At 37.5% G+C, this 20,459-nt stretch overlaps 1 protein-coding gene across 1 annotated transcript in view; it reads right to left on the bottom strand.

Moving 5' to 3' along the window:
- Positions 1–20,459, bottom strand: part of CEP152 (centrosomal protein 152) — a gene marked incomplete at its 3' end in the record, with an annotated part of 97,779 nt that overhangs the window by 50,528 nt on the left and 26,792 nt on the right. Inside the window, exons 8-12 of the mRNA XM_079699119.1 lie at positions 19,260–19,399; positions 16,175–16,375; positions 11,065–11,212; positions 9,333–9,424; positions 8,181–8,344 (exon numbers count right to left, since the gene is read on the bottom strand). Coding sequence (XP_079555245.1) covers positions 8,181–8,344; positions 9,333–9,424; positions 11,065–11,212; positions 16,175–16,375; positions 19,260–19,399 — 745 coding nt within the window. The remainder of the gene's footprint in view (positions 1–8,180; positions 8,345–9,332; positions 9,425–11,064; positions 11,213–16,174; positions 16,376–19,259; positions 19,400–20,459) is intronic.

Here is a 20,459-nt window from a genome sequence, read left to right as displayed (position 1 = left end):
TAACAAGTTCAGCAATGTGGCAGGATTCAAGATTAATATACAAAATCAATTGTATTTCTACACACTAGCAGTGAACCTCCTGAAAATAAAATTAAGAAAACAATCCAGCAAAAAGAATAGGCAAGAGAATAAAATACTTTGGAGTAAATTTAACAAAGACATATGACTAGTACACTGAAAACCACAAAATTATAAAAGTAGATGACTGGTACACTGAAAGAAATAAAAGAAGACCTAAATAAATGGAAAAACATCCCATGTTCAGGGATCAGAACACAATATTGTTCTATAGATTCCCTGCAACCCCTATCAAAAGCTCAGCTGGTTGCTTTGCAGATTGACAAATTGATCCTAAAATTCATAGGGAAAGGCAAGAGACCCAGATTAGCCAAAGAAATCTTGAAAAAGAAAAACAAAGTTGGAAGACCCACACTTTCCAATTTCAAAAGTTACTACAAAGATATAGCAATCTATAGGCAGTGTGGTACTAGCCTAAGGACATATAGATCACTGGAATAAAACTGAGAGCCCAGAAATAAACCCTCACATTCACAGTCAATAGATTTTCAACAAGGGTGCCAAAACAATTTAATGGAGAATAGTCTTTTCAACAAATGGTATGAAACAACTGGCTATCCACATACAAAAGAATGAAGTTAGAACCCTATCTCATATCATATGCAAAAATTAATTCAAAATGGATCTCAAGACTTAATGTAAGAGATAAAACTCTTATAGGATAACATAGGTATAAATTTTCAGAACCCTGGATTAGAAAATGGTTTCTTAGATACCAAAAGCACAAGCAACCAAAGAAAATATACATAAGTTGGACTTTATAAAATTAAAGACTTTTGTGCTTCAAAGGATGCTATCAAGAAAGTGAAAAGACAACCCACTGAACAGGAGAAAATATATCCAAACCATATATCTGACAAGGAACTTAAATTTGGAATACATAAAGAGCTCTTAAAATTAAAAAATAAAAAGACAACCCAATTTTAAAATGGGCAAAAGATGTGAATAGACATTTCCCCAAAGAAAATATACAATGGCCAATAAACACATGAAAAGATGTTCAACATAATTAGTCATTAAGTAAAAACCACATCATTAGCAAATCACCATGATGAGAAACCATTCAATATCCACGAAGAAACTATAATTTTTTAAATGGAAAACACCAAGTGCTGATGAGGATATGAAAAAACTGAAACCTTCATTCATTGCCAGTGACAATGTAAAATGGTGCAGCCACTTTGAACTGTTTGACCATTTTTCAAAATGCTAAACATAGAGTTTGAAAACATATGTCCACTCAAAAATCTGCAGCATTATCCATAATAGCCAAAAAGTAGAAACACAGAAACAATCCAAATAAATGTCCATCAGCTGATGAATAAATAAGCAAAATGTGGTAAATTCATACAATGGAGTATTATTTGGCTATAAAATGGGTTAAAGTACTGATATATGCTACAATATGGATGAACCTTGAAAGCATTATGAGCTAAGTGAAAGAAGCCAATCACAAAAGACCACATATTATATGAATCCATTTAAGTGAAATGTACAGAACAGGCAAATCCATAGAGGTAGAAAGTAGATTAGTGTTTGCCTGAACTGTGAGGACAGGATAATGGGGAATGACTGGTAAAAAGTATTGGGTTTCTTGTGAGGGATATTGAAATGTTTTAAAATTAGGTTGTGGTGGGCTTCCCTGGTAGCGCAGTGGTTCAGAGTCCGCCTGCTGATGCAGGGGACACGGGTTTGGGCCCCGGTCTGGGAAGATCCCACATGCCGCAGAGCGGCTGGGCCCGTGAGCCATGGCCGCTGAGCTTGCGCGTCTGGAGCCTGTGCTCTGCAACGGGAGAGGCCACAACAGTGAGAGGCCCGCATACCACAAAAAAAATAATAAAATAAAATAAAAAATAAATAAAATAAAATAAAATTAGGTTGTGGTGATAGATGGACAACTCTGGGTATACTAAACACATTGAACTGTGTACACTGCAAATGGGTGAATTTTATGGTATTTGAAATACAGTTGACCCTTGAACAATGTGGAGGGTTGGGGGCACCGATCCCCCCCACCATCTGTAAAATAAAAATACACGTACCATATTTATTGAAAAAATCCACGTATAAGTGGACCCCTGCAGTTCAAACCCATGTTGCTCAAGGGTCAACTGTATATCTCAATAAAGCTGTAGGAGAAAAGGAAAAAGAAAAACCACCTAATGTATGAGTTCTCTAAATAAAGGCAAACCTAATCTATAGTGTTTAGGCATGGATAATTAGGTCTTAAAAGAACAAAAAGCCAGAAAATAATTACCGTAACAGTTAAGATAGTAGTAACCTCAAAGTTATGACTGGAAAGAGGAATATGGGCAGCTGCTGACAATGTTTATTTCTTGGCCTCGGTGGTAGTTCCATGGGAATTCACTTTAAAATCATGCATTAAGCTATACACTCATATTTCATACACTCTTCTTTATGTGTTATATTTCACAAGTTTAAAAGTTTTAAAAGGTAAAATAAAACTTTAAAAAGTACTAGAGAAATACCATCAAGAAATCATAAGGGAAAAAAAGTGATGGATCCAACTTTATAAAGTTTTTAAACAGGAAAAGTGATAACCCTCAGCAATGGATAGGGTACAGAGAAATAGGTACTATCACACGATATGGGTAATAATGCAAACTACAGGGTTGCTTGACAACACCTGTATCAAAAGCCTCAAACACGCATACTCTTTGACAAGAATATTCACCCACATCTTAAGGAAATAACCAAAGACATGAATAAAGACTCAACAAGTATGTTCATAATACTGCATTACTTACAGTTTAAAAAATTTTTAAACCGTGTATTACTAACTAAAATATAGTTCATTCATCCACATATCCACTAGTAAGTATTTACAACATTTACTGATATCTAAAGATTTCAGAACGTACTAAGTTAAAAGATACATTATAAAGTAGTATATTCAATAGTATTTTATCTTTAGAAGCCTACAAAACAGATAATGTGGAAGTTAATACCAAAATGCTAATAGTGGTTTTCTTCATGGGGGTTGAAGTAAGATTGTGGGTGCTTTTAAACCGTATTTTCTAATTTTTCCATAATAAAGGAGAAAGTTACTTTTGAAAAGAAATAAATAGCTGATAGTATGTACCCTTAAAGTGATGTGATGAAAATGGAACCTCATCTGGTTCCACCCATGAGAAAAACATCAAATTCCAAGAGGATCTTTCTTCCCACAAAATGCTTGACCAGTATTTCTCAAACTGTCAAGGTCATCAAAAACAAGGAAAGTCAGGAGGAACCTAAGGAAAAAGGACTCCAAAATGTAAGGAGGTATTCTGGTGCAATCCCAGAACAGAAAAAGGACATGAGGTAAAAACTAAGGACATCTAAATAACCTATGGATGTTAGTTAATAATAATCCATCAATATTAGTTCATTAGTTGTAGCAAAGATACCATGCTGTTGTAAGATGTTAAGAGGGAAAAATGGGTGCACAGTATAGGGGAATTCTTTGTACTATATTAATTTTTCTGTAAATCTAAAAATGTTCTAGAAAACTAAAGTCTTTCCACGAAATTGAGTTATTTGTAGTGAGGTGGATGGACCTAGAGTCTGTCCTAAAGAGTGAAGTAAGTCAGAAAGAGAAAAACAAATACCGTATGCTAACACATATATAGGGAATCTAAAAAAAAAAAAAAATGGTTCTGAAGAACCTAGGGGCAGGACAGGAATAAAGACGCAGAAGTGGAGAATGGACTTGAGCACACGGGGAGGGGAAATGGTAAGCTGGGACAAAGTGAGAGAGTGGCATGGACACATATACACTCCCAAATGTAAAATAGATAGCTAGTGGGAAGTAGCCGCATAGCACAGGGAGATCAGCTCGGTGCTTTGTGACCACCTAGAGGGGTGGGATAAGGAGGGTAGGAGGGAGATGCAAGAGGGAGGAGATATGGGGGTATATGTGTATGTATAGCTGATTGACTTTGTTATAGAGCAGAAACTAGCACACAACTGTGAAGCAACTATACTCCAGTAAAGATGTTTAAAAAAAAAATCTGAACTAGAAACCACAGACCTAAAGTGCTATATATATTTTTAACACTTTTGGCACATTATTAAATAAAGTGAGTTTGCTAAAGAAAGAAAGAAAGAAAGAAAAAACTAAAGTCTTTCTGAAAAAAGAAAGAACAGTACCTGAATTAACATATTTTTTCCTGTTTTTCAGTTTCAGATGATTTCCAATGAAATGTTAAAAAAAATATATATATATATACACACATACATATATATGTATATTGGGTGTATTATACATACACGTATACAGAGAGAAAGAGAGGATGAACAAAATATTAGCCTTTTTTTAATATTACAAAAAGATCCTGGCGATATACTACATATTTATCAATATACACAACTTTTGTGTGTGTGATATATATAGTGTAAATATGTCTGTATGTGTAGATCGCCAACTTAAACCACTTCTCTTTATATAGAAATGTAAGACATAAATATGATTATATAAGAAATATAAAACATATTGCAATGCATCTTCCTGTGCTGTAAGACATGAACTAACTTTCAGCAGTTAACAAATTATGCATCCCTAACTTCTTTTCTTACTGAACGTTGACCACTGAAACAGCACATCACGTACTCCTAGAGGGAGCCAAGTCAGAGCAGAGAGAGTGCTTGCTAAAATAATTTTCTCTTCTTTCCCAAAAGGGAAAAGTCAGCAGTGGTGACCAGCCCTGTATTAGGCTCACTAGTGAGCCCTGTGAAGGTTGGTTCCCCTCAATCCAAATAAACTGTAGTCCCTTATGAAGCCTGCTGAGAAGACCTAGGGAAAAGGCATTCCACTTGTTAAATGTTTATTAGTTGAGCTTCGCAGCCAACTACAATAAGGGAGAGGGGAAGCTGTCTGCAGGCTGCATGAAGATTTAGCTACTCAAATTCCATGAACGTGAAATAGAACACTGAGGCTAAACCCTTAAAGTTTACTAGGCAGTAGCTTGAGGGAGGTGGTAGTTGGGAGTGAAAGCTTGGAGCCGCTAATATTTGGGTCAGTGATTCGAAAGCAGCTCAAGTCAACAAAGAGCTAAAATTCTCAACACTCGGAAAGTGCTGCTTCCTTTTGTTCTAAGAACCACAATCCAGCAGAGGAAAGGTACAAATCTAATCTCTCCTATATCTCCTCTTACTTTGAACTAAGAATAAATATTTTTACTTTTTCCTCAAAGCTGAATTCTTATCCATTAAAGTGCTGGTGGGAGGGATGACTATAAGCTAATCTTTCTCACTTATCCTGCACTTCATTGAACATCTCCTTACTGAGCCTCAGTGACTACCCACTTGCTTTAGTTATTCCCCACTTTCTTGGTTGAATGCAGCTGGCATTCCTTTTGGGACGATAGCAATGTGATGTCTCAAGATTATTATCTATAGGAATGTGCTTTAAATTACTGTAGGATTTGGGTTATAAGTGCTAATTAAATAGAAAGGGCAAAGAAGTAAATACATTTTAGTAAACATCATGATGGAGTAAATCTACTTGGAAAGACAAACCTATACACATATACATGTATTATCTACCCAATTCCCAGGCTAATTATGGCACAAATTAAAGTAATAAGTTGGAGAGAGATCTTTTTTGGCAGGAATTAAATCTTTAATCCTCTAAAACAACAACAACAACAAAATAAATAAATATATATATATATATATATATATATATATAAATGAAGTTTAAGGCAAAAAGGTTTGACTGTCATGCAAATAAGACCCAACAGATTTACATGACAATCAAGTTTTGGGTTTAAGTACTGGTTCTGCTGCTAAGGGTCTGTCTTCTTGGGCTAAGGCATTCAGCTCTTTGAGCTCCGGTTTTCCCAACTCTAAGATGATAATGTGGATCCCATGTTTTCCCCAAGATTTAAATGATGATCAAGGACTTTTTACAAAATATATGTGTCCAATCAAAAGTTGATTAATATAAAATCTGATCAATGGTATATTTTAACCAAGCATCTCTTAAATAAAATAGTAACAGCTACCACTGATTAAGTGCCTAATATGTGCCAGAACTTATTACATGAGGCCCTTTATATTCATTATCTATTTTAATCCTTGTTTTATCCCCCAAGGGATATGCTATAATCTACCTGATAGAAAAAGCCTGATAAGAAAACAGGCTCAGAAAAGTCAAGAAACGTGCCCAAGGTCATAAAGTTAGTAATAAATGGCAAAACTATGATTCAAAACAAATCTGGATCTAAAGACCGTGCTCTTTCCACTAGCCCCTTAGAATTAATCTGGCATTAACAGGAAATGAGGCATTCACAGCAGTAAATTTTCCAGATGACTACATTTTAACTTTAAATTTTTATGTAAATCTGTTTAAAGCACATTCATCCTCTTTTTGCTTTAATTAACTAATCAAAGCTGAAGGCTTTCTTCGACAACTCAGGATCATGACTGTGGACATTCTGATGTGGATCAGAACAGGCCTAGATGTATAAAGCTGCTTACCCTGGTGCTCGGCAGCTCCGGCACTGTGAGTTCCTGTAGTTCTCTCCTTGCTGAGGCATAGCCGTCTGGCTGAAGCCCTGGCAGCACCTCTCCCAACTCCCTGACCCAGTTACTCTGTGGTCAGTTAGGAAATCAGGTAACTCATGGGGTACCAACAAATCTAAGTCAATATGGCCCTGGGATAAGAGCCCCAAGGTGGCCCCTAATAAAGACATCACATAATCTTGGTCTGCCATTTGCTTCTTGGCTTCTTTCTAGATTGTAGTTGGGATCTGTTGAGATGAGAGTCCCTAAAGACTGACCTCCAGATAAATGGAAACTTACTCAACTAATGTAACGTCATGTTCCACAGCATCACCTGATTGAGATTTTAATTTACTGAATTTCATTTTACTGTTTTGAAAATGGAATCACAGCATAAGTTCTAAAACTTATTGTGGAACAAACCTTTCAGGAGATTTATACATTTGTATTTAGTTGCATGATACCTGAAACACAAGAGGTAGTAAATACTTTCAAGAAACACTAATGATGTTAGTGATGTCAGTCTTAATCTATAAACAAGATGGTGGTGGTTTCATTCAAGAATGCATTCAAGGGGGACTTCCCTGGTGGTCCAGTGGTTGGGACCCTGCACTTCCACTGGCAGGGGGCACGGTTTTGATGCCTGGTGAGGGAACTAAGATCCCACATGCCACGCATTGTGGCCAAAAGATAAAAAAATAAAATAAAATAAAAAATAAATTTAAAAAAGAATGCATTCAAGAAAGGCTTTCCTTAGCCTGAATACAATCTCTTTCATCTTTCATCTTTCTCCCAGACCAGTAGAACAAATGGATAAATGCCCCTTTGTACATCAAGCATTACATTTAGCACACAGTACTTAGTTGCTTACAACTGTGTCTCGTTTTCCCCTTCAGACAAAATATAAACTCCCGGTGGGAAGGGAGAATGTCTATTTCATCTTTTGTACTCTACTCCCAGAGCCTTGCATAGCCCCTTACAAATAGCGAGTGCTTCAAAATATACATCCTTTCCTTCGTTCATCTTTTAAGTGTTTAATGGTATCAAAATGTGCTCCCTCTTCTACCACGACCACTCCCCCCCACACACACCCGCTGGTCCCTAGAAGGGACGATGAAGCACTCCCTTCCATGAGAGTGCTAAAAATATCTGTGTTAAGCAGTGTTAAAATATTTGCGTTAAGTGTAAAAGACAGAATCCGTATTTTAAAACTAAGGTCACAGTAAGGTTCCTAGGGAAAATTAATGCTCATTTTCTCATATACCATTGATAAATGCCTACTTCCAACACACAGTGTTAACATCATAAAAATAATATGCCCCCACCTTAATAATAAAACATACATAATTCAAGTTGTAGACCTTAACTTACATATTTTAACTAAATCATTTTTACCTTATTGAAACTGAGGTGCCCTACTGCTATTGGGACAGTACAATATTAATACTTGAGGTTTTTGTTAATTTTGATTTCAGACATTGCAACTTCGTTAGAAATTACTAAAATATATTGTTCTGCACTCAAGAACCCCTTTTATTATGCATCATCAATATTATTAATGTGAATTCTTCTATAGTAAAGTATTTTCTAGATACCTCTTAACTTTGGATTTTTTCCAGTTGACTTTCTTAATACCCAAATCCACATACGATTCAGTGAGTTCTATATTTAATTCTCCTTCTGAGTCACTTGGAAATATTCCTAGTTTTGCAGCAGATTCATAGAGAGAAATTTCATCTTTTAGTTCTTTTATTTCTTCCTAAAACACAAAATTATTGCAAGTTATATTATTTTTTATAAGAAGGAATCAGTCATTTCATTCTTCAAAATTCATTTTAATGATTAATAGAAGGCAGAAACGCTTCTTCAAATGCATTTTTGGCATACATTAAAAATAGAAAGGTAGCACATGTCAGGTTTTCAAGTAAGTTGAATGAACAAATGAATAAATGAATGAGAAAACAGATGTAAACAGCTTCTCTCACTCCTCCCTCACATTTTGTCCCCCACAAAAAGCCTCCCTTGAGCTGAGAAGCTGGTGGCAGCACACATCGGCTTGCTAGAGTACAGGACGGAGGAGACTGGTTTGCCAAGAAAGTGTTGCACTTTAGTCTGCCAGTGGTGAAAAGGTAAAAAATGCCTCTTTCCAGTGGAGGTAATACTGGAACTCTTCCTCCAGTGGAAAACGTTAAGTGGTGCTGGAGGAGAATGTGAGAGAATGGCAGGTCACTTGTAGGTTTCCCACACTTGTAGATAAACTTATCTCTGGGACACCTCCAGAGATGAAAGGTTATGCCATGCGAAGGCAGGGGCTGGGCCCTGGCTCTGCAGTTGGACAGACCTGGGCCTGACTACCTAGATGTGTGGGTGAGGCTGTGAACAACTCCCACGGGCTGGATTGGAGACGGTCCAGCCACCTCTTTTTTTTTTTTTTTTTTTTTTTTTTTTTTTGCTGTACACGGGCCTCTCACTGTTGTGGCCTCTCCCGTTGCGGAGCACAGGCTCCGGACGCGCAGGCTCAGCGGCCATGGCTCACGGGCCCAGCCGCTCCGCGGCATGTGGGATCCTCCCAGACCGGGGCACGAACCCGTGTCCCCTGCATCGGCAGGCGGACTCTCAACCACTGCGCCACCAGGGAAGCCCACCAGCCACCTCTTTTATACAGAGAAAGCCAAGGCTCAGAAAGGTGATGTAACCAACGCCTAATTCAGTTACCCATGGAGTCTCTTTCCAGTGGCAACACTCACTTGCAAAGTCTTGTTCATGTTTTCACTCATAGCATGTGCCTTTTGTGCTTGCTGCATCTGGAGCCGTAGCTGAGCCACCTCCTGTACTGAGCCTGTGGGAGAAAGAATCATAGAATACACCAGATGTAAAGGGACAAAGTGCCTGTGACGTACAAAAGAACTTGAATCCACTGAGGCTACAGAAGGTGGAGCTCTGCTTTTTTACCTTTTAGCTACCTTTTTAGGAGCACAGAGGTACAGCTAGTAGGACCCAGAAGGCATAGGTCTGGTGCAGACATTTCCAAGATTTAGTATGGCTCCCCATAGGTCCCTGGGAAGTTGAAGACACAGGCTACTGTGACTTTGCCATGAATCAAATCAGCCACGTCTACAGACCTTAACACTCCACAAGTCCTTTAACAGGAGCAGAACATTCCAGCTCACAGAAAGCCAGAGCAAAAATTCTTTGGAAACCATTTCTACCGTCTAATAAGAAGACTACATCTTGCTGCCTTTCGCTTCTCTCTGAGTTCTTTTATTTCCACAACCCCACCTCCACATGTACAAGAAGCATATTGGTATTGTACTTCTGAAGCTCTAGTAACCTAATATTCTAAATGGTTAAAAGGTTCCCATTTTAAAAGGACTTTATTGGATTTCCTCAAAAGAAGATGAGCATCTGGAAAATGGTTAAGCAAAGTAATGATGGCATATAATGCAACAAAAGAAAATCATATTTTCAAAGTCTTTAATGGCAAGGGAAAAGGCTCAGCAAGTAATGCCATGTGAAACAAAAGGATACAAAACTGAACACAGAGGTGGGACCTAAATGGAGTATGATGAAAATTTTGCCTCCACCAAAACCCACACACACACATTTAGACAGTCTTTTCAATTTCTGAATAACCCACTCTTACATACATTGTATCAATAGTCTGATTGACATCATATGCCAAGGTCTGATTATTCATCAGTTGATGAATAATCATTGAGCTATCTTCAGTGTGAGCTATTCACCAGCAAACCAGGCAGTTTTGTCTGTACAGTAGTGTTTGTATAAACATTTGATTATTTTTTTGCATTTTACTCTCATATCATTTTATTAAATAAGAAATAAAAGTACTATTGAAAGTGATAGGAAGCATATGTCTCAAACTTAATACCATGAAGACCATACTAGAAATCTTAAGCGTGACAAAAACGTAACATATGGGCTTCAACTGACCAGGTAAGCGGCTACTCCACTTAGAAGAAAAGAAAAATTAAAGAAGTTATATAAAAGGATAGAACTATATGATCAAAGATAGAGTCTAAAAGCAAAATATAGTGGGATTTCATGACCATTTTTAGCTTTCAGGTATAGAACCTATCTTAACATATATTTTATTGTTCAATTTTTTCACATTCAGCTTTGATTTATTTTAAAATATACTGTGTACAGAAGCAGGGAACTGTCTATATGTGTGTGTTCATTTCACTTGAAGGAAATACATTTAAACATTAACAACAGTTATCTCTGGGTAGTAGGATTATTGGCTATTTTTATTTTCTACCTTATACTTGTCTGGGTTTTCCAAATTATCTAATGAAAATACACCACACCTCCATACATATATACCAGTAACGATGTTAAAAAAAATTTTATCACCAATGATCTTTTCTGGACTGTTATAGTAACTCACGGATCCTACTGTGTGCCCTCCACATATTTCTACTAGCCTTCTGGGGAGCCATCACCCATGCAGACACCAACCTGAGTGCAACAAGTTGGCACATTGCTTCTGGCTCTCCTCCAGGCTTCTCGTCAATCTGTTAATGATCTCAGTCTTTTCTAATTTGGTTGCTTCTTGATTCTTTTCCAGTTGTTTAACCTGATCTTTCAAATGACAGCAAATATCTTCCTAAATAGAAAAAGTGTCCAAGAAGTCATTTTCATGATCAGTTAGTTATTAAATATTAAACTAACAGTTATGATCTTACATACTTGGATTTTTAAGTCAAATATAAAATCATCACCTGGCAGGATCACCTCTTTTACAAGGTCAAGTGCACAGGACTGGGAGTCAGAAGAACACACTTATACGATCAAGTCATCAACTTCTCAGTCTGTTTTTTCTTTTGTAATTACGATAATAAAGGTTAATTTGAATTTGATGGCTTCTAAAGTCCCTCTCTGCTCTATATTCACAAGGCACTGTTGTTCTAAAACTAGATTTTATTCAAGCCAAAGGAAATGTATTACATGCCTATTTGCATTTTACAGTCTCAGTATAACTGTACGTATACATATTTAGGCAGACCACTTTGAACCATGGAATTTGTATCCCAAGTCAGCAAGGATACAAACACATGGAAACTCACTCTATTCTGAACAGCCAAAAGCTCATTCTATTCTGAACAGCCAAAAATTATCTCTCCCTCTTCTGAACTTCTTTTAAACTTGATCTGTTTCTCTCATGTTTTTCTTTCCACCTTTTACATGTCTTATTTCTCTTAATAGTCTCTTTGAAGGTGCCTGTGCAGTGTTTTATACATAGGGAGTGCTACAAAAAAACACTTGAAAAATGTCAAAGAAAAACAGACAGGATAAATGTGTGAGTGTATGGAAATACATGGAAATATATAGAAAATCTAGAGCATGTATATAATATATTCAAATGTCTACAAAAAGAAACTGTGTTTGGAAGTAATGAGCCATGGGAATCCCATTCCCAGGTAGAAGAAATCATCACCCCTCATTCAAAAAGGGCTACACAGGCTGAATTCCAAGCAAATAGCAGCACATGTGAGAGGCAGAGAAGTAAATTAAGGTAATTGGCTGATGTTACCTGAAAAAGCCTGAGGAAAATAAGTAGTAAGAGGAATATCAAGAAAGGACTTTGAAGCAGAGAAAAGGCATGTGGGGCCTGATTTATAGCATAATCTAAAGCCCAGTAATGCCTTAAGGATACAGATAGAAAATACACCTCATAAGGGTACTACTAACAGTCTCCTTAAGCAGAGGAAAGGGACTCTGAAGTCTCCTCTTTTAGCTTAAAAATTCATGTGAATTTTGTATTCTATTTCATAATGTAGTCATGTTTGCTTTAAAGTTTTTCTACCAAATTTCTGAGCAAAATGAAGCTTCTGGAAACTGGTCCATGTTTATTCAACCGTGCAAACCTCTTGGCACACTGCTGCTGACTCCGAGGCCAGCTTGAAAAGCTTGGTTCTAAAGCACCAAAGTAACATGGCAAACACAGCGAATGAGCTAATATTCATGACAGTGTGAATGTGTGTGCAAGAGGTGGGGGACAACTAACATTTATGTGCCAGGGAGGCCACAATAGCTTTTACAAGAGACTGAGAACTGGCCAAAAAAAAGTTCAAGAAAAGGTAGTTATGAAAACCATTACAAAGAAGAGGCAGACCATGGCAATAATATATGCAGCAATCAATTAAGAGTTCCCTGGTGGCCTAGTGGTTAGGATTCTGGGCTTTCACTGCCACGGCCCGGGTTCAATCCCTGGTCAAGGAACTAAGATCCCCACAAGCTACATGGACAGGGATGGGGAAAGAAAGTGTCTTAGGCAACAATCAATTAAGCTACTCTGTTTCCTGTTGACAAGTTCAGGGAAACAGATTATACTCATAAAACTATGCAATTTAAATACTAAGAAACAAAAAAAACCAAATGGTTCCATCTTTTCCATGATTAGCCTGAGTGAGAACACTCAGTTCAAGACTGATAGAGAGGCAGACGTCTTTTAAGACTGAATGAGACAATTGTAGTGATAAAGAGATAACAGCTGAATCCACTAGAGCAAATAGAATTGAACAGATATGCAGTGCACCAAAAAAAAAAAAAATGAGGATTAGTCTACACTCACAGAGGTCTGTGGGAGTCTCTTAGCCAATAGGAAGTGTTTAAGTACATATAACGTTTTTAAAAAGGTTAGAAAATAGATCAGGTAAAGGTCATAACATAGAAACCAAAGTCCATGACTTCACCAAAAGCTGAAGATTTCAAGAAGACCAGGGTGAATAAAGGTTTTATACCATCGAGGAGATAATCAGAGATCTTAACCTGTATCAGGAGGAAGTACTACAGAAGGCAGTTTGGACAGATGACCAGAGATCTTAGAATATGACACTTCTATGAATGGGAGAGACAGTATGGAGGAGAGAGCCTAGGAGATAGTTTGCTATTAGAGTTCTGTCAGTGCAGAAACACTATGAGCTGCAAGAAGCTCATTTCTTCTCATCTTCTCTGTCACACTAAAAAACCCAAGAGGAACTCAGCCAAAATAAAAACAACTGGTATATGTTGAGAGTGTGTACAATCCTTTCTACCAGAAAAGCTGATGACTTAAGGAAAACATTAAATTAATAATATAATTTTTACAAACCATGTTTTTCTCAAAATATACTAGTTACACAGAAATTCAAAAAAACACAATTATACGATGGATTGCTAGTTCTCCCATCACATGGAATAAGGTAGTCCCTGTGTTGAGTTTTGTCTTTCAAAATACAATTAAATCTACATAAAACTTGTTTACATCCTGATGTTTAGCTGTTTTCAGTAAAAGTTTACTGAACAAATGAAATAATATGACTAGTTTACAATTTTTGTCCTTTCCCTCCAAGAACAAGTTTTTCCCAAAGCAGAGATTTTCAACTTTTTGCAAGGGGAGGTATGAACTTCTTGGAAAATCTGAATAAGCTCATGGGTCTTCTCAAAAAAACTGCATATACTGACACCCAAGAGAAAACCATACCCACAATTTCAGAGGATTCATCACCTCCCTGGAGCCTAGTCATGGACTGCCTTAGGAGATGCCAGGTTAAGAATCTCTTGTCACTAGCAAAACTTAACAATGTGTGAACATCTACTCTGCTACACTGTCATATACATAGATACACACTTGTGTGTGCCTACATGAGAGCCATTCAGAACATTAGCAAACTTATTCAAGTTCATCTGCTAAATCACCCAGTTATTTCCTTGCTACTCTTTTTTAAGAGTTGTTTTGGGCTTCCCTGGTGGCACAGTGGTTGAGAGTCCGCCTGCCGATGCAGGGGACACGGGTTCATGCCCCGGTCCGGGAAGATCCCACATGCCGCGGAGCAGCGGGGCCCGTGAGCCATGGCCGCTGAGCCTGCGCGTCCAGAGCCTGTGCTCCACAACGGGAGAGGCCACGACAGTGAGAGGCCTGCGTACCGCAAAAAAAAAAAAAAAATATATATATATATATATATATATATATATATATATTGCTGAGCCAACTGATAGCAAATTGACAGCACAAAAGGGATACCAGAAGAAACATTCCCAGAAAGGAAAAACCCTAGGCACTTTGGAATCACCACTTTGCAAAGCAGTTATACAACTGTAAGCAGAAGCTAACATCAGTGCTATGCTCTGCTCCATTTAAAAAAAAAAAGAAAAGAAAAGAAAAAATCAAAATCACTCACAGAATGCAACAGTGGAAAAGACCTTAATCAATAACTTCAATGTATGGTTCAGGGGTCTGAAGCCTAGTCAGCACAGAATTAAAACTTTGTTCTGTCTAGGGTTCTAGTCTAGGGTTCTTCTATTGAGGGGTTGGGGGAGGTGAGAAAAGAGAATGGAGCAGGCACAGGGGTTGAACACACTAGGAATTGCTCCCAGCCTGTCCCTGTGTAATTGTGCCCACGTCAGCAGAGAATGGAGAGATCCTCAACCCAGCATGGAAAAGCCACCAGACTCCACTCCTCTCGTCATGCAAGGAGGCACCACTCTCCCCGTCCAACTTTCATGCTGCTACCCAAACACAGACAAGCTTAGTAAAACCATATCTCAAATTCCATTTGTTTAAAATATTATATAAAGTAGACTTAATAATTTGTCACAGGCTTTGTCTTTCCCCACCCGTATATATCCTTCACACTGATCAAATTCACAATATTTTTCTACATAAAAAGAATAAAAAACCTTATGTAGGAAAATAAGCCTAATAAAAACATAAACACATATGAAAGTAAAATAAAATGAAATGGTATACAATTATTATTGCCAATAACACAATCTTATATAGCTCTAACTAAATCATGGAAAAATTCAGAGTCAGCTGTATAAATAAGAAAGAACAACCCAAATCAGTGTGAATTTTAAGTGTGGTGGGATTTTCCAGACCCTCACATCTTATTATTCTTCTCTTCTTTCCTTGGGTTAAATTAATTCTGAAATTACATTGAGAAAAATGATCTCTGAAATGTTATTCATTCAACTGATTCCCTGGGGTTTTGGAGCACAAGCAAACCCACTATCTGACTCACCCTCAGCTTACAACATTCTATTCTCTTTGGGGCAAAGGTAAAATAAAAACTGTGAAATATGCTCGAGTTTCATATCTAAATGATTTTTAGATCAGAATCTCTTCCCTATTGATTACACTATTCTCCAAATTAACTCTTCTCCCAAGATCTAGACAATCTTTATTGACAGGTTAATAACCAAAACACTGGGAGACCCAAGAAAAGCCTTCTCCTCCTGGTTAGCTCCCAGGACAACCTCTCAAGTCCAGGCCAGCTCCCAGACACTCCTTCCTTTCAGTCCAGATTTTTTGAGGTCATATGAACAATATGCACAAATACTAGACAAACGAAGAACTAGTAATGTGAGAACTGAGAAAGTACTAACCAATCCTATAAGAGGAAGGAATTCCAATAGTATGTCTTGAAGGCATATTCATAGATAAAACTCTTTGGACTTTTAAATTATACTCATACACCTACTGCAAACATCCAGCATTTCTATATGATGAATTGCAAAATGTCAGTTATAAAAAATAACCAGCTTTACGTGTTTATAACAGTTGATCATTTGAAATCATCCCAACCTGTTCTTTAAGTGCAGTAACTGTAGCATCCAATTTCCTTTGCAAGGACAGCACTTGCTCTTCATACTTCCTTGTGAGGCCCATAACGATGCTCTCATGCTGCTCCCTCGCATGCTGAAGTGATTCCGAATGATGCAGGTCCAGCAGCTGCTGCTTCAGGCTGTCCAGAGCCATTTCAGTTGTTCTGGACTTCTTAATCATCTAGTAAATACACACAGGACACCTATGCTTACGGTATTTTGACTGTGCTCTCTTTATGAATTTTAACTCTAAAAATCAACCACGCTTAATTAAATGAAAGTAGAGAAGAAAGGGTCTCCCCATGGTGGCTCTAGTTCCTTAAGACTTCCCTAGCTGGGACCCACCAGGCCCATGGTTGCTGGAAACATTATTCACGGAGAAAAAAAAAACCTGTAGTTGTTTGAGGAGAGTGACAGAGGATTATGCGCAAATGATGGCAACATAGGTACCAGGCAAGGAATCTGCTGCTTCTATACCGGTCCCGGTGCTGTTTGCATCCCTCTTTGCTCCAAGTGTAGGGGGAAATCCAATCGTTAGGTCATAGAAGAATGACAACTGTTTGAGAGACTGATGAAACCTGTCAATGGTCACTTACTAAAAAGAAAGTTTTGAAAACTGTAACTGTATAGTTGTTATGAAATAATTGTGTAGCAGGTTAAATAATGGCTCCCAAAAGATGCCCATGTCCTAACCCCTGAAACCTGTGAATATGTTATGTTACATAGCAAGGGGAAATTAAGGTTGTGACTGAATTAAAGTTGCTAATCAGATAACCTTAAAATAAGGAGATTGTCCTGGATTACTAGGGTGGACCCAATGTACACAGAAGGGTCCTTAAATGAGGAAAACTGAGGCAGAAAAGTCAGAACCAGTAACTTCTGGCTCTGAAGATGGAAATGGGCCGTACACCAAGGAATGCAGGTGGCCTCTAGAAGCTGGAGAAGGCAAAAAAAAAAAAAAAAAGTATTCTCCCCTAGAGTCTCTAGATAGCAACACAGCACTACTGACACCTTGATTTTAGCCCAATGAGATCCACATCAGACTTCTGACCTTCTGCCTGTAAGGTAATAAATTTGTGCTGTTTTAAGCCACTAAGTTTGTGGTGATCTGTTACAGCAGCAATAGAAAACTAATATACTTGGTGATTCTGTTGCTTTTTAAATTTATGCTACTTTATTTTTTATAAATGTAATTTCTAACGTATAAAAAGATTACCAAAAGATCATGTAGGTTACGACATAAAAGCAATTCAACTCTTTAATAATTACCATTTTTCAAAAAGTTTAAAATGATGATAATCTATATTACACACAAAATTAAAATTTCAAATGAGGCCTCTTCTTCATTCTGTTCCAGAGATTGCCTATTTACCCAAATACCACTTTAACTGCTTAAGACATTCATTCATTTGTTCAGTAAATAAGGTGGACACTTTGTGCCAGGCAGGGTTCCAAGCACTTAAGGACATGATGACAAAACAGCCAAGGTCTAAAGTCCTCCTACTTTCTGGTGAGAAAAGACAGACAATAACAAGTAAACAAAAGAGATAATTTCAGATATTTTTAAAATAGAGTGATAAAATATGACACAGTGAAGGGGAGTAAGAATGTGAAGCAACAGGCTACTTGAGATGTAAGGTGGATGGAAAGTCCTCTCTTGTTTTTAGCTGAGAGCTTAAGGACGAGAAGCAACCAGACATGAGACAACATTCTTTAACATTTTCCATTTAACCATCCTCAGAACTAGCCACAAATCTCATCTAAAACCAAGTCACTTTCATTTTTAACCACCAAAATGGTATTACTCTCATGAATCAACCACCACCAGGCTTGGTTACCAATGACTTGTGACTATGTCCCACAGTCAAATGGCCACCCATCTCATTAATCAAAGAATGTGCCACCACTTTAAAGGCAAGTCTGTTGGGGTTAGAAAATTTAGGTTCTGATGCTTTGTCAGTAACTGGCTTTGTAATCCTGGAAAAGTAATTTGACCTCTCCAAGACTTGGTTCACCATCCATAAAATGGTAAATACAATGCCTCACTAATCAAAATCCCAACAAGATTTTTTATAAAGCATGAGAAGTTGATTTGCAAGATCTAGAAGAAAAAATGTGAAAAAGAGCTACTAAATATTTTAATAGTCAGGGTAGCCCTTGTTTACCAAATTCCAAAACACAACATAAAGCTATACTCATGATAGTACCAGAGCAAGAACAGAGAAACATAAGGAAAAAGAAATACACAGGTTAGGTCAGTTTTGAACACTGTACTGACCACCTATTATGTGCCAGGCAGTGGGCTTATGGTGGGGTCACTAAGATGAGGGCCACCCGTTCTTGCCTTCAAGATGTTCTAGATCTGTTATAACAGATGTGATCATGTGGCTTGGGGAAGAAAACAGCAAAGACTTAGGAAAAGAAAACGCTTGAGCATGGGCTTGTTCATGAAACAGCAGTGTGTTGAGGAAAGGGCATTCCAGAGACAGGAGACAGTACATACGAGTACATAAAAACAACAGACAGACTGTTGAGTTTGAGGAGAGTTTGAGAAGAGTAAGAGAAGAGAAAGGGAAGGATCAGACAGTCATCTCGACATGATACTTCACCGCACAAGTAAAGCAGGGTCATTGAAAGGCTTTAAGCAAGGGAAAGATATAACTACAACTGTACTTTAGAAAGATTACTCAGATGGCCAGATGAAAGAGTTAGGAGAAGGGGTAAAACATTACAGACTAGTTAAGAGACTTTTGCAAAAATGGTAAAATCCTGAATTAGGGACATGTAGACAGAAATGAGGAGACCCAACAGAACATAGTGGCTGATTGGACGAAGGGGAGCAGAGAAGCTGAGGTCTCGCCACCCCCCGATTTCTGGTGTATAGATGACTACGTGGATGGGAGACCCACTCCTCCAAGGAAAGGGAAAGGAATGTAGGCTTATGGTAGAAGAAGGTGTAAACGTCAAAGTTCTAAATTTAGTCCCACAATACCAAACGTTAAGTAACTAACATTTCATTGTAAGAAACAACTGTTTACCCTAAGTAATGAAGATCAAATATTTACCTGTTCTTCATTGGCTTTTAATGCTTGTATTTGGGTCTCCAGTGCTTTTATTTGTGCTTCAAGCTGAATTTCTCTTTCTTTTCCATTCTGAAAGAGTTTCTGTGATTCTCGAAGGCTGAGGGCCAAACCATCCTTTTCATCTAGAGTATTTAAAAATTTTATATAAATAATATGTTACTATAGAGGGACCCTAATTGTCACATTCTCTATCAAATATCAGATCTATATCACATAAATGTTGCAGTATTTAATTCAATTCAGATAATGAACTTCACTTGATTTCGAGAAAACTAGAAAGGTTTCAAAAACAAATGTGAGTGACACCAAAATTTTTCTTTTTTTTTAATTTTACAGAACAGGAACCACTCTCTTCAAAAGTCTTAATGTATCCCTTTGAGGACCAAAAGGTCCCCTAACAATCATTTCAGCATTTGTTACTTGAGAAGCTACATAGATATGACAAACACCTGCTAATCGAAGAAGGAATCTGAGGACAAATTACTTTCTATACATACTTGCAATGAACGCTTAAATTCACCTAATCTTATATTCTTACCACATACTTTATTGTAACAGTTCATAAGTTCTCACAAAATAAATTTCATGAGAATTACAGAAAGAGATCTTTTCGCTATCAAGTCTGAAATGAGCTGGAGTTCAGTCACAAAATTATTCTACAAAGCAAAGTTCAACACTGACCAAAACTACAGAAAGCACAAAGAGTAAGCAATTATAATTTGAAATCTGTGTTTACACTATGTGCTTCTCCCAGAGATGACTGCATTTTCTCCTTGGCACTCCCAAAGCAGTTCAGGATCACAGACTCTTACTTGGATTAAAACATTATGCTAATTTGTAGGCTCAGAAAATGTACTGCAAACTAAACACAAGTCTCTTTGGGAAATGGAGGTAAACCATATAAGGACACAGCAACTTTTTAGGATGGAATGCTATCAGCATATTTAAATAATGTTCACTGATCCTAACAGAATAGAAAGAAGGGAAATAATGAGGACCTCAAAATGTACATTCTGGAGAGAAATCCAAGGCAATGGGTCAAAAGTCCTGGATTTTTGTTTCGTGCTGACTAATTCACTCTGAGCCCCTGACCAAGTACATCAACCTCTCTAAGCTTCTTATTTAAAATGAGGTTATTGAAAACAAGCTATCTAGCCCAACTGACCTCATACATGACAGCAC

This window comes from Hyperoodon ampullatus (assembly GCF_949752795.1).
Source record: "Hyperoodon ampullatus genome assembly, chromosome: 3".
Classification (NCBI taxonomy): Eukaryota; Metazoa; Chordata; class Mammalia; order Artiodactyla; family Ziphiidae; genus Hyperoodon; species Hyperoodon ampullatus.
The sequence above is the reverse complement of the archived record's forward strand: the minus strand, read 5'-3'. Positions and strand labels throughout refer to the sequence as shown.